The 14843-nt window shown below is 36.6% G+C and overlaps 1 protein-coding gene across 1 annotated transcript in view; it reads left to right on the top strand.

Moving 5' to 3' along the window:
* Positions 1 to 14843, top strand: part of Cad74A (cadherin 74A) — an 850889-nt gene that overhangs the window by 398336 nt on the left and 437710 nt on the right. Inside the window, exon 24 of the mRNA XM_090396473.1 lies at positions 7389 to 7511. Within this exon, the coding sequence (XP_090252599.1) occupies positions 7389 to 7511 (123 nt within the window). The remainder of the gene's footprint in view (positions 1 to 7388; positions 7512 to 14843) is intronic.

The raw sequence follows: 14843 nt of genomic DNA, 5'->3' as shown, positions 1-14843 counted from the left end.
TAATTTTACATTTTGGAAAATTATGGTGACAACTACCGTGTTTGAGTAAAACTTTAGTTTAATATGTTGTTAAGATGTTGGAGAAAGTAGTGAGGGACCGTGTACAGCATTGGGCAGATGAGGGTAATGTTATCTGTGAGAATCAACATGGATTTGTGAAAGGACGCTCTTGTTTTAGCAATATGCTAGCCTTTTATAATAAAGTTACAAGAGCATTAGATGAGGGAAAGGCATATACTGCAATTTTCTTAGACTTGGCGAAGGCATTTGACAGGGTGCCACATGATAAGCTGATATTTAAGTTGCAGCACATGGGTCTGGATGTCAGATTGGTCAACTGGATTCAGGATTGGCTGTCTGATAGGTATCAGAGAGTTGTGTATGGTGGAGCAGTTTCCAGGAGGCAGAGGGTTACAAGTGGGGTCCCACAGGGCTCAGTACTAGGACCTATATTGTTTAACCTTTATATCAATGACATAGCCAGTGGATTGCAGGGGGATATTCAGTTGTTTGCGGATGATGCGAAGCTGGGAAGGATTATTAGTAATAGTGCAGATGTGGTAGCCCTGCAAGAGGATTTAAATAAGCTAGATAGATGGGCAAATGAATGGGGGTGTCAGTTTAATGCAGCAAAATGTAAGGTCTTGAGGTTTGGGAAACATCGATGGGATGCTGCATACTCTATGGGAGGAGTTATACTGGAGGAAGTAGGGGAGACAAGAGCTCTGGGGTTGATGATTGATAGAAACCTGAAGTTTAGGGGACATATTGCAAAGGTGGTGAAGGTAACACAGAGGATTGCTGCTATTATGAGAAGGACACTGACCTGCAGAGATAAGAGGGTTATCATTCCATTGTATAAGTCTCTGATCAGACCACACTTGGATTATTGTTCTCAGATTTGGTCCCCAGGATTTGAAGGGGATAAATTAACTGTGGAAAGGATACAAAGACGGATGACAAAGATGGTTTCAGGACTGTACAAGGATAGTTATGAGGATCGGCTGAGAGAATGTGGACTGCAGAGTTTGGTGGATAGAAGAAGGAGAGGTGATATGATTGAGACTTTTAAACTGTTGAGAGGTGGTTACAGGGTTGACACTGGGGAGTTCTTTCGCTTGGTTGATCAGCGGGAAGGAGTGATGACAAGAGGCCATCCCTGGAAGTTACGAAAGGAAACTGTGAGCAAGAGGGTGAGGAGTGGTTTCTTTGTGTGGAGGGTGGTTGAGCCGTGGAATGCATTGCCTGATGGAGTGGTGGGAGCGAGAACGGTCAGTGAGTTTAAAGAGTGGTATGATAAACTTTATGTTTCTCAGGGGGGGGACCTCCCCTCCATGAGTCTTTACAGAATTTATGTCTTAGGAAGGACCTCCCTCGATGAGTCTTTTGACTCCTTGGAGGCCTGAATAATAATAATAATAATAATATAAACCAAAATTGGAATACTGTGTAAGCCTGAAAGAAAGGATATAATTTCACAGGCTTCCAAACCACAAACTGCTGCTTCTAGGCATTGGTTTGGTTTCATAGTGGGTTATGACAGCCCTGCTCACTGGAACCTGTGCAAATGGGTTTTTGTAGCTAAGCAGATTTACGTGAATTAATTTAATGCTCGCAATTTTACAGGTTATAGCTGGACAAAATAAAGGACAACATTAATGTTAGCAATATTCCATTAGCAGTTTTAGTTAAGTGCCTCAAAGAGTAATCATTTAAGTTGCTCTTATAGAAATATTTAGCATGCAGTATACAAGATCTTTTAAAAAGATGTTACCAATTTTAGGCATATCAAATTGAGAGTTTCTGGCTTTTGACTTTCTTTGTTGGGAGAATAGGCTAATGCATACATTGAGTCTGAGACTGGAAACATTTGCACAAATTGTTTATCATGTTTACTTAGGCTGGCAAAAATTAAAGGTAATATTGCTCTCAAGCAGTGCATTCTGTTCGCCTACCACTCTCCATGCAGAAAACTTAATTCTTAACCATTTTACTCGCTACTTCTTTTATAACTTCCAGGAATGACCCCTTGTCCATTCCCATCTACCATAGGAAAAATCTCTTCATTATTAATCATATAATAATCCTTCAGCAGATTAAATGTCTCAATGCTTCTCCCCTCCTCCCGTTGTCATCTGTCCACCAAACTCTTTAGTCTGCATTCCCTCAACCTCTCATCGTAATCAATATTGTACAGTCTTGATATGATTTTTGATATCCATTTCTGCACCTTGTCTAGGTTACTTCATCTACTTCAAATCCCAGTGACCAGATCTAAGTACAGATATTCAGATGTTGACTCATCGAAGCTTTATACAATGAGACCGCCACGCTTTTATCTCTCCTAGTTGATTTCCACATCAGTGTTGCAATATTCTCTGAGCTGTCTTTGCAACTTTTGCAATATATCCTCTGAACTTCAAATTTCTATCTATGATCATCTTAAGGTCCACTGCTTCATCCACATTTTCAGTATAACTCCACCAATTTTGTATGAAGCATCCCATCTGTTAGATCCCAAATTTCAAAACCTTATATTTAGTTGCATTAAATTGATATACCCATTCATTTCCCTATCCGTCCCACTTATTCAAATTCCCTTGAAGAGCCAAAACTACAGCACTATTACTAATAATTGGAAGGAAGGTAAGATAGTGCCATTGCATAAGGGTGGTAGCAAACTGTGTCTAATTATAGGCCAGTTTGTGTCATCAGTATGTCATCATTATCCTCCTCTGCCCAAATTTCTAATTTGGGCAGAGGAGGATAATGTTATCTGTGAGAGTCAACATGGATTTGTTAAGGGGCACTCTTGTTTTAGTAATATGATAGCCTTTTATAATAAAGTTACAAGAGCAGTTGGTGGGGGGAAGGCATATACTGCCATTTTCTTGGATTTAGTGAAGGCACATGACAGGGTGCCACATGATAAGCTGATATTTAAGTTGCAGTACATGGGTTTGGATGTTGTCAGGTTGGTCAATAGATTCAGGATTGGCTGTCCAATAGATATCAGAGAGTTGTGTATGGTGGGGAAGCTTCAAGGAGGCAGAAGGTTACAAGTGGGGTCCCACAGGGCTCAGTACTGGGGCCTATATTGTTTAACCTTTATATCAATGACATTGTCAGTGGATCGCAGTGGGATATTCAGTTGTTTGCTGATGATGTGAAGCTGTGAAAGATTATTAGTAATAGTGCAGATGTGGTAGTCCTGCAAGAGGATCTGAATAAGCTAGACAGATGGGTAAATGAATGGGGGATGTCGGTTTAATGCAGCAAAATGTAAGGTCTTGAGGTTTTGGACACATCAATGGGACACTTAATATTCTATTAGAGGAGTTTTACTGGAGGAAGTAGGAGAGACAAGAGATCTCGGATTGATGATTGATAGAAACCTGAAATTCAGGGGACATATTGCAGAGCTGATGAAGGCAACACAGAGGATTGCTGCAATAGACTGAGATGGACGCTAATCTGCAGAGATAAAAGAGTTATCATTCCGTTGTATGAGACCATGATCAGACCATACTTAGACTATTGTTCTCAGATTTGGCCCCCAGGATTTGAAGGGGATGAATTAACTGTGGAAAGGTTACAGAGATGGATAACAAAGATGGTTTCAGGACTGTAACAATGTTAGTTATGAGGATCGACTGAGGGAATGTGGACTGCAGAGTTTGGTAGATTGAGACTTTTAAACTATTGAGAGGTCTTACAGGGTTGACACTGGGGAGTTCTTTTGCTTGGTTGAACAGTGGGAAGGAGTGATGACAAGGGGGCCATCCCTGGAAGTTACGAAAGGAAGCTGTGAGCAAGAGGGTGAGGTGTGGTTTTTTTGCATGGAGGGTGGTTGAACCATGTAATGCATTGCCTGATTGAGTGGTGAAAGCAAGAACAGTCAATGAGTTCAAGGAGTGGTACGATAGACTTTGTGTTTCATAGGAGGAAGCTCCGCATGATGAGTCTTTTGTCTCCATGGAGGCCTGAATGATAATAATAATAATTCTCTCAAGCTTCACATCATTTCCAAACAACTGAATCATTGACAGAAAGATTGAACAATAATGGTCTCAGTAGAATTGGGAGTAGAACTGAACCCTGTAGAATTCCACTTGTAACCTTCTTACCAGGTCCAGCGTTATCATTTAGGCAAACTAGGCAACTGCCTAGGCCGCAAGCCATGAAGGGGTGCAAAACTTCAAGCTGTGCTTTATTCATACTTTACTAAAATATTAAAATTAAATAGTGATATATGATTTAGGTATTGATTCTTTTTCCTTATCCCTCACACATCACACTATTTTATTATTTAATCTTGGTTCTTTTTTTGTTCCTTACCTAAATGATTCGAACTTACTGATATTTAAAATTCCGTAAAGATAAATATTTTAAAACGTTAACATTTTAAAATATTAAATTTCAATATTTTTTAACTTTTTTTGTAAATGAATTATAACAGAGAATTTTCGAATTAATTAAAAAAGAAAATAAAAAAAGCCATATTAATTTAACCTGAAAGACAATTTTATTTTGTTTAATGTCAATTAGAAACATTTTAGTTTATGAAATAAGGGCCGCACGTGTAAGCTTTGCCTAGGGCTCAAAATAACCTGCCACCGACACTGCTTCCTACTCCTTGATATCCCTCATATACAGCTATCTGATATCTATCAGAAAGTCAACTATGTATCCAATCTATTAACTCAACATCTACACTCATATGTTGCAATTTAAAAACCAACTTTTCATGTGGCACCATGCCATATGCCTCTGCAAAATCCAAAAAAATTCCAGTGGATGCGTTATTCTCATCCACTTCTCTTTTTACTGTATGGTAAAAGATGACCAGATTACTAAAATAAGAGCATGCTTTTACAGATCAATTCTGGCCTGCCTAAATAACATTGTCCTCATCTGCTCAGTTCTGTATATGAGTTCTTACTAATTTCTCCAAAATCACCAAACTACAGAAGAAATACAAACCAGCCCCCATTGCAAGATTTTCAGTAAACAATAAGTTAATGGCATACTCATTTCCACAGCACATTTCCTTAAAACACAACACATAGAGAAATTCCATCCCATTCCACTGCTTTTTAGACATTTCTATTTCTATCTGCAATTTCTATCCCTGTTAGAACATCCTCCTCAGTTAACCAAGTTTTACCGATACCTATAATCTTTGGAGAATCTGAGGTAATCAGTGCTACAACCTCATCCCCCATTATTCCTATACTCTTAGCATTTGTATACAGAAAAAACAATGCATTCCCATTATTCTTATAGCCATTATTATCCACCTTGCACTCCACTTGGCTTTGTAATATAGTACTGCAGAGCCAAGTCTCAAGCCACTATCCCCACATAAGACCATCCCTGTAAACTTCTTTCCTTGCATTTCTAGTTTCCCTGCTGTGACAGAGTCATTGCCCAGACAACAACAGTCTTTCCAAATACCTGCATTCTTCTGCATTCATGTGTACTCTGAAATAATTAAATATTCCAGACCTGACTTCCTACACATTCTTGCTGTCATCTTATTTGTTATCACTGCTCTTCTCTACTCTGCATTATCATACCAGTGCCACTCACTTTCCCGGACAGTTTCTTTTGCACTATCCCGGACAGTTTCTGTTCCACTATCCCTAACATCACCTTCAAATGCTGCACTTACATGATCCATGCTACCTCCCAGGTCATTCATGTTAACCACTGCTATCATCTTCTTTACATTTTCACTGCTCTTTGTTGTCATTGCTACATTCTCTGTCATTCCATCCATCAAGCACTCCTCTGATGCTCAACTCTGTATATCCAGAATTATCAACTCTCCATACACGATACTCCAAACAGATTCATTATCTTTCTCCTGCTGGCATCCCTGACTCTTCCTGCTTCCAATTTCTGTCTCCTTCACTTCTCTCCTCTCATATCTCTATCCCTTGCTTCCACATGGTCTCCACTTTATCCAATTTCCTCTCTTCATTCCTTCCATCTTGTTTCATAGCATTACTATTTCTCTTTCTACATTCTGCTTTCATACATATTCTCATGACTGTCAGATAAACCATCTCCCTCTGCCACACTACCGAAGGTCAAATCCTTCTGTACATTTTTCACATTCTCTTCACTAACACGCTACTAACACCCACAAATTGGCATTCACCCATTTCTGAGGCATTGATGTCTGCCAGCACTTCTCACTGTATAGATTTCATGCATACACATTCTCATTCTTCATCTGCCACATTTTAAAATCATAGAATGTGTACGTGCCACATGCATAGCAAACTACAAAATCATTAGCTATTCTACAAATAATGCAGTCTTTAAATGATAGTGTGCTGGACAAGTTGCTCAGACAGAATGAAAACTTCCTTGTTGAATATGATACAGTTAGATACATCACCAAAACAGTAATATCCTAACAAAACACCATGGCAATCATACAGAATCCATCAATTTCAATAGCACCAACTTAAAAATCAGTATTGGTAACTAAATACACCATAAACTCCTTCCTTACTACTAATACTTATATTTTTTAACAGTACATGTCAACTGACTGCATGCCTTTGTGTACTAGTTCCACCACTCGCAACACGTTATTCCAATCCTTCATCACTCATCATTCCTCTAGGAGTCAAACCTACCTCACCAGGATGAAATATCCTAATGAAGTGATCATTATACAGCTTTAATACCTCATATGCATTGAGCACCCACCTATCCTCTTGAAGATCATTTCATTGTTACTTCTTCAACTGGCTACATAATGGAATAATCCATTTGGATTTTCATTGATTTCATTCTGCTGGTCTTCTCTTTTATTCTCATTTTACCTTCCTTGCTATACTGCTTATATTCCTAGGATGTGCCTTATATTCTTCATATAGCTGCACTCCACTTTTGTTTATGCTCTTTCTGTAATTTCGTTTGGCCTGCAATTCCAGTATGATTTCCATAGTTATCCATTTTACTCCATATCTTTCTATCTCTTTTACTCAACTTATACAGTTTGCAATGACTGCTAATAAATGCCCATACACTACTGATCTTTCTTTGTTCAAATTCTTCCATTAGCACCATTTATTTTATTTTTTTGAATCTCTTATTATCACCTGCCTTATAACTTATAATTCCTTTCTACTTGAGACTTCCACATGTCTATTCATCTTTCATTAATCTGTTTTCTTTTTAACATATCAATTAAAAACTATTGATCACTAGCACCTTGCAAGTCTTTCACTTGCTAGATACTTGAGCTTTTGTTGAGTGATATATAATACTTATTTATACATTTCATAATTTCTTACTAATTTGTCTTTTTTTCTTTCAACTTCACATAAGCCATTCTTGCAACAAAACACTTTTGTTTCTTTCTATAGGGCACTATTCAGGTTCGAGAAGGAACAAAACTAGATAGAGAAAGACAGGCTATTTATCATTTACAAGTATCTGCTACTGATAGTCCTTTGGGATCTGCAAGCCAGCGTAGAACTTCTGTTTTGGTGATTGACTTTTATTTATTTATTACCAACCTATTTCACATTCAGTAACTATTAAGTTTAGCTTTGAAATGAAGAGAATAATACTATAATAATCATATCTTTCCTTCATTATTGCACATTGATTAGTATTGATTATAACAAAATTGTGGTGTCTCCTATCATTTTTGAGTAGTAATTTTTGAAATATATGATTACTAATTGTTATGGCAGAATTATGGTGACCTCTACCATGTTGGAGTAATAACCCGCATGTTTAAAATTAAAGTTATTTTATTTAACAGTTTGTTTTACATCAGAAATAAATTAATGTCATCTATTTTTAGATTTCCTTTGCCATCAAGGATTATTTTTAATTAATTCATTATTATTATTTTTTTGACAACAATTTTTAACAAATTGTTGATGCTGATCAACATCATTAAAAACAATTTTTAACAAATTGTTTTTAATGATGCGATATCAGAGAGACTCAAGGGTTCGAAGAATAAATATAGTAGGAGTCAAATGGATGTGTAATCTTATTAAGCAAGAGATTTGTAAGAAAAGGATGATGTGGAAGCAATGCCATGTGTATATGAATGATGTACATTATGAAAATTATGAGCAGCAGAATAGAATAGTCACAACTGTTATATGGAAGGCAAAGCCTGAGTATGAAAAGAAACTGACTGTGCATGCTAAAGACAACCACAAGAATTCTATCGATATTCTGCAAGTAAAAGAAAGAATGATGAAAGAATAACTCTTCTAAATGCAGATGGTGTGATGGTTACAGAAGCAGAAGAGGTTGTTCAACTAATGAGTGTCCATTTTGTTAAAAGCTATCAACCTGGTGTATGCAATATTGCATGTTGAAGTAATATGATTGAGACATTAAAACTGTTAAGAGGTAGTTACAGGGTTAATACTGGATAGCACTTTTATGTAGAATAAGGGGAAGGAAAGACAAGAATTTCCTCAGAAATCCTTGGAAGTTACAAATAGAAGTGATGAGCAAGAGGATGAGGAGTGGCTTTTTTGCTTAAGGGTGATTGGACCATGGAATGGATTTCCTGATAAGTGTAGTGAGAGCACAAATAGAGAATGAATTTAAGCAGAGGAATGGTTGTCTAAGATGGGCCTTCCACAGTGAGTCTTGTTATTTAGTGGACGTCATGAATAATAATAATAATATGCTGGGTGGTACATCAACTGGTATCAGGAACTCTAAGATTGTGAAGAAGAATAGAAAAAATAGGAGAGAGAGAAATAATATTGATCACATGGGGAATAAAGAACCAGATTATATAAGTGCAAGGTATTCCCCATATTTTCTCTCCCCATTTGGAATATTATGACAATATGAGTTTAAAACCTATCTTTAAAACAGCAGAAAAACAACCCTCCCCCCCCCATAGAATCTTTCCAACCACTCATTCTACATTGAATTTAATTTACATAGAAATGTAAATTCTGCTTAACAAATCATATTGTAGTTTTCATCCTTTACCAAGCATAATCAAACAATCACAAGTTGCTCTTTATCTCATAATAAACACACTACATGCACACATCCTTACTCAGCATGTATAATGCCATGCATTATTCATGGCATTATGCATGTCACCACACAGGTAGAATTTTTTTTTTTTTTTTTTTACATACTTCCAACAAGGATTCGAAAGATTGTTCAGCAGAACTACATTAGTGTTCTATGGATTTTATGAGTGAACTGAAATGATTTGTCTGTGTCCTATGTGGATTAGTCCAGGATACTGGATCTCCATGGTTCTGTTGCTAGACAGCATTCTGTCGTTTTTTTATTCACCTTAATAATAATAAGAAGGAACCGTCTCCCATCCACAGTAAGTGCATCCTCCTGAACAGTGGTTCTCAACCTTTGTGAGACCATGGCCTGATAAATTCTTTTTTTATAAGATGAGGGCCAGGTCCCAACAAATTTACTCACAAATACCTTTCTAATTTTTTTAAAGTTCACACATTAAAGTAACATAAGTATTAATAATTAATTATGGCATAATCATAAAGAGTATCAGCACACTTATGTATACAGTGTGGCATGTTGACAAATATAAAATTACATTTAAATTAGTTATCAATCACTGGACTAATGAAATATTGTAGCATATTGTATCCTTTCTTTTAAGCTTACACGGTGATCTGAATACATTTTTGAAAATTATGGAGACAACTACCGTGTTTGAATGAAAATTTTAGTTTAATATAACTAAAATCTACATTCGATGTTTCGACCTTTATGCCAAGGTCATCTTCTGGAGCATACAACATACAGAAATCAAGCTACACTACGTTTGTTAAAGTTACTGACCAACCGCTACAATAATTGTTGGCCTGTTGTCCCGGTAGTTGTCTCCATAATCTTCAAAAATGTAGCATATTGTAGTTTCCTCAGGCCAACATCATTAAATTAATTTGTGCTGATTTTCATTAACATATCCCATTCTGATCACCATAAATTTATAATATTATTCAGTGTAAAATTGATTATTGTATTATTAAATTGATTTTAATGGTGTTGGTTTGAAAAACAAAAACAAAATGGTAGTGAAAAAAATATTTATGCATTGTAACTCACCATAGAAGTCAGCTGAGCAGGAGAAGCAGCAGAAGGATGTCAATTTGTCAGTGAAACACTTATTATTACATGCACACTCCAAATATTTATATATGCAAAGCATGTGGCCGAGCGGTCTAAGGCGCCAGACTCAAGGATGATTTTCCTTCGTGTAAACGACTGTGAATTCTGGTCCACAAATGTGGGCGTGGGTTCGAATCCCACTCCTGACATTAATTTTGTTGCCTCCGTAGCGCAATTGGAAGAACGACGGTACATTGCACCCTTCGATTGGAATAGGCCTAAGTTCGATTCTCGTCGCGACGGGAGGAATCTTTATTTGGACGATTTCAATCGAAGGTGAGTTAGCCGATCTCATACGGAGATAGCAAGGTTTTTTCTCCCGGAAACTCGGGTTTTTCATCCCGCATACAGACAAATCGGCCCTTTAGAACACACGCAATTTACAGACAAAAAATACTAGTTGTGGTAGTGGTGGAGGTGGGCGGTAGATGGCGTTGATGGAGATGATTCGTAGTAGAGGTTTGGTGTAGTAGTTGAGACAGTTGTAGGTGTCCTCCCGCGATGAGTCTTCGGACTCCTTGGAGGTGTCACGAATAATAATAATAATAATAATAATGTATTTAATAAATAAAAATTTATCAATCTCTTAATTCTAAACACTAGTTCCAACACTAATTAATATTTTAAATTAAAAAAAAAAACAGTACTTTAACACAGCAATGATAAGTTATTGAAAAAGTTAAACTTAGCTTTTTTTTTTATTACAACTGAGTTTTTGAAGGTTTTATTTAGGCTAGTGAAACTTTTGTTGCTGTTTTGTGTCCTTTAGATTATTAATTCTGGAATGAATTGAAGTGATAGCCAAACATAGATAGTCAGAGAGTTACAGGCAGTTCCTATGTTTTGTTTTAAGCACAGTCATGGCAGAAAATGCATTTTCACAAAGATATGTGGTGGAAAAACAAAGAAGAAATCTCATTGATATTTCACGTAAATCTGGATATTCATTTTTCATTCTTATCCAGAATTTCAAATTACTCATAGAATTAAAAGTCCTTTCCAGACCTTTGTCCGATGATAATTCAATAAGTTGAAGGGTTTCTTCATGGGAAAGGGTTGTCTCTTTGTGTTTAACAAATGGGTTCTCAATCCACATATTTTGCCTCCAGGATCCTCATGTTTGGGATAATACTTTTCAAATGACAACAACATCTTCAAGTGAGCTGCAATAATATCTGAAACTGAATTCTGTGAATAGAAATCATCTGCTTTCATAATATAATTTGAGTACGACTGAAACATTTCATTATTTCTTTGTGCAATCATACTAAGCCAGAGTTTGAGATTCTTTTTGAATGATCATGTTCCAAGCATTAAATATTGTTGTATCTGGATCTTGAAGTTTTAAATTCAACTCGTTTATGTAAGAAAATATGTCACTGAGATATGCCAGCCTGGCTACCCATTTCTTATCCTGGAAATAATGGGACAGGTTGCTTTCCTTATCAATTAGAAACAGCTGACTTTCCTTTCGGAGTTCATATAACCTCTTGAAAACTTTACTGTGGGACAGCCAATGAACTTCCTAATGGAAAAGAAGATTTTGATAATGAGAGCCCATTTCATCGCACAGTGCTTTTAACAGTTTTGTATTTAAAGCACTGTTTTTTATATAATTAATAATTTTAACAGATTGAGACAGGACTTCATTAAGCTCAGGTGCCATTTTTTTGGAGGCCAGGTTTTGCCTATGAATGTAGCAATGCATTGATAATAAGTTATTGCCTGCCATATCCTTAATTTTTGTGACTATACCTGAATTTCTACCTGTAAGACAGGCAGCGCCGTCAGTACAAACTCCATTGCAATATTTCCATTTGAGGCCTCTCTCTTCAATGAAACCATTTAAAACTTTGAAAATTCACTGCTGATAGTGTGCATATAATTCAGAAACACTTAAAATATCTTCCTTCATGTCACTTTCATCATGTTCAACATATCATACATACATAAGTAAAATGCTGTTGTTCTGAATATCTGTAGATTTGTCCAGTTGTAATGCAAACAATTTAGATTTTTCCAATTTTTTCAATGAGTTGCGTCTCTGTATCCTCTGCTATATCAGTATCATTCGACAATGAGATGTCTTTCATTTTACTTGCCACAGACTGGCCTAATACTTCATTACAAGCAGCAATCAAAGAAGACTTAATGACTTCTTCACCAATGAAATACGGTTTTTTACATTTAGTTATCTGTTATGATATTAAATAGGATGCCCTCACAAATGAGGTGTCAGTGGTTGAAGCTTGGGAAATAATTTCTTTTCTATTTTAAGTGCATCTCTTTTAAGCATAAAGAATACAATGGGTTTGTTGACTAAATCGGGATGTTTTGTGTTGAGATGTCGGGTAAGTCGTGATGGCTTCATAGCTTCATTTCCCAGAATAGTAGCACAAATGACAGGTTGATGTCATGGCAATTGGTCAGTGTGAGGACATTGTATGAAACAGAAATTTAAATATCTGTCTATGTACTTACTAGTGAATGCAGACTTTTTCTTCTGTATGCTGGTAGTTTTCCTCTCCTTTTGTACATCCTGGAAGTCACTCTGTAGGCTTGAGGTGGATGAATCACTACTTGTTGCATCACAAACATCTTCAATATGAAATTCTTAACACCAAAATTAAACAAAGTCTCTTGTCTCTTATTCATGTTAAAATTTAAATCTGTAGGCCTATTACTTTTAAAAAATCATGGCACTCAGGTTTTGAAACAAGCACTTACACACTGCAATGTGAACTTACGAAGAAACAGAATTCAGTATTAATAGATTTGAGAACCAATACAGGCTGCCTTGACCTTCAGTTTCAGTGGAAAAAATTTTCTTTAAACTTCCTTGCTGAGTGGTCACTGACATTTGCAACACAGATGTTATTTTGTTCAGTTTTGAGAACAGAGGATATGCCCCCCCCCCATTGTTGTAATTGGCTTGCAGGCAAGGGAAAACAGCGGTATTCCCTTTCCCGAATGTTGAAAGATTTCAATATCTGAAAATTCCAGATCAATCATGAATACTTCCATGTTTAAAAATACGCAGCTTCATCACTGACGTTTGCTACACAGATGCTATTTAGGAATTCTGGGTCTGAGCTTTTCGAATACATTCACAAATATTATTGTCCTCGGAATATTTTCACTATAAAATATTTATTCATGAAAAATTCTTATAAAACTAAAATGGCAAATTCCAAGAGAACTTGTGGCAAAATGCAACACCTTGCACTTATTGATATTAAAACTACAACCCCACTCTTTTGTCAAATGGTAAAAAGTCTATTCAAATCTTCCTGAAGGAATTCAGCATCAGCAGTGCAACTTATAATTTTTCTTAACTTTGCATCATCAGCAAATAACTGAAGATACCAGTCAGTCCACATGATATATCATTTACAAACAAGTTAAACAGCAGGGGCCCAAAAACAGAACCCTGGGACATGCCACTGGTTATCCTTTTTATTTGAGACACTGCTCTATCATACGCAACCTGCTGGTATTGTTCAGAGAGCCAATCTTTGATCCATCTAACCAATATACAATCCCATCCTCTGCAGCTTGTACATCAACTTATCATGTGGTAAAGTCTAAACTTCAGTCCACTTTCAATCATCATTCTCAGATCTTGAATCTCATCCACTTCCTACAGTACAGCATTAATATAGTATACAGCCTTGTATTTCTGCACTCCAAAATGCAACATGTTGCACTTATTAATGTTAAAACTACAACTCCAATGCCTTGTCCAAGTAAAAAAGTCTATTCAAATCTTCCTGAAGGGAATTTACATTATCAGTGGTACTTATCATTCTTCCCAACTTTGCATCAGCAGCAAACAACTGAAACCCCTCAGTTGGTCCACATGATATATCATTTACAAACAAGTTAAACAGCAGGAGCCCAAGAACAGAATCTTGGGGCATGCCACTGGTTATGCTCTTTTTTTGAGACACTGCTTGATCATACACAACTTTCTGGGATTGTTCAGAGAGCTAATCACCAATCCATCTGACCAGTATGCTATATTATTCCCATTTTCTATGGCTTGTACCTGAACTTATCATGTGGTAATTTATTGATTGCTTTTGGAGAGTCCAAGAATAGCACTATATATGATTGTCCCTTATCTATCATACTTACGACCTTATCATTAAATGCAAGTAAATTGTTAAAACAAGACACCATCTGCAAATCCATGCTGTGCATCATAAAGAATACTATGTCCATCAATCCAGTTTTGTATTTTATTTCTAAGCAGTCTCTTCAACACCTTTACTACAGCTGTAGTTATACATACTGGTCTGTAATTGGACATGTCTGTCTTAGAACTCCTTCTTGTTGTGGAGTGGTATTATTTTGCCTTCTTACCACTTCATAGGAACCTTACCCATTGCAAGCCATTCATTACATGCCGGCTTGGTTGGCTGAGTGGTTAGCGTATCTGCTCTCCAGCCAAAAGGCCGCGGATTCGAATTCCGCCTTGGGCATGGATATTTGAATTTATCTGTGAAAATACTAGTCATGGTGGTCGGCAGTAGATGGAGTTGTTGTAGATGAAGAAGGTAGTTGCAATTAGTAGAGATGGAATTGTAGAGCAGGCACCCTCCCTCGACGAGTCTTTGGATTCCCTGGAGGTGTTATGTAATAATAATAATAATAATTACATAACCAGATCA

This window comes from Typopeltis vanoorti, chromosome 8, assembly GCF_054136105.1.
Source record: "Typopeltis vanoorti isolate ZY-2024b chromosome 8, IOZ_Tvanoo_1.0, whole genome shotgun sequence".
NCBI lineage: Eukaryota > Metazoa > Arthropoda > Arachnida > Uropygi > Thelyphonidae > Typopeltis > Typopeltis vanoorti.
This window is presented reverse-complemented; position numbering and strand designations above follow the sequence as displayed.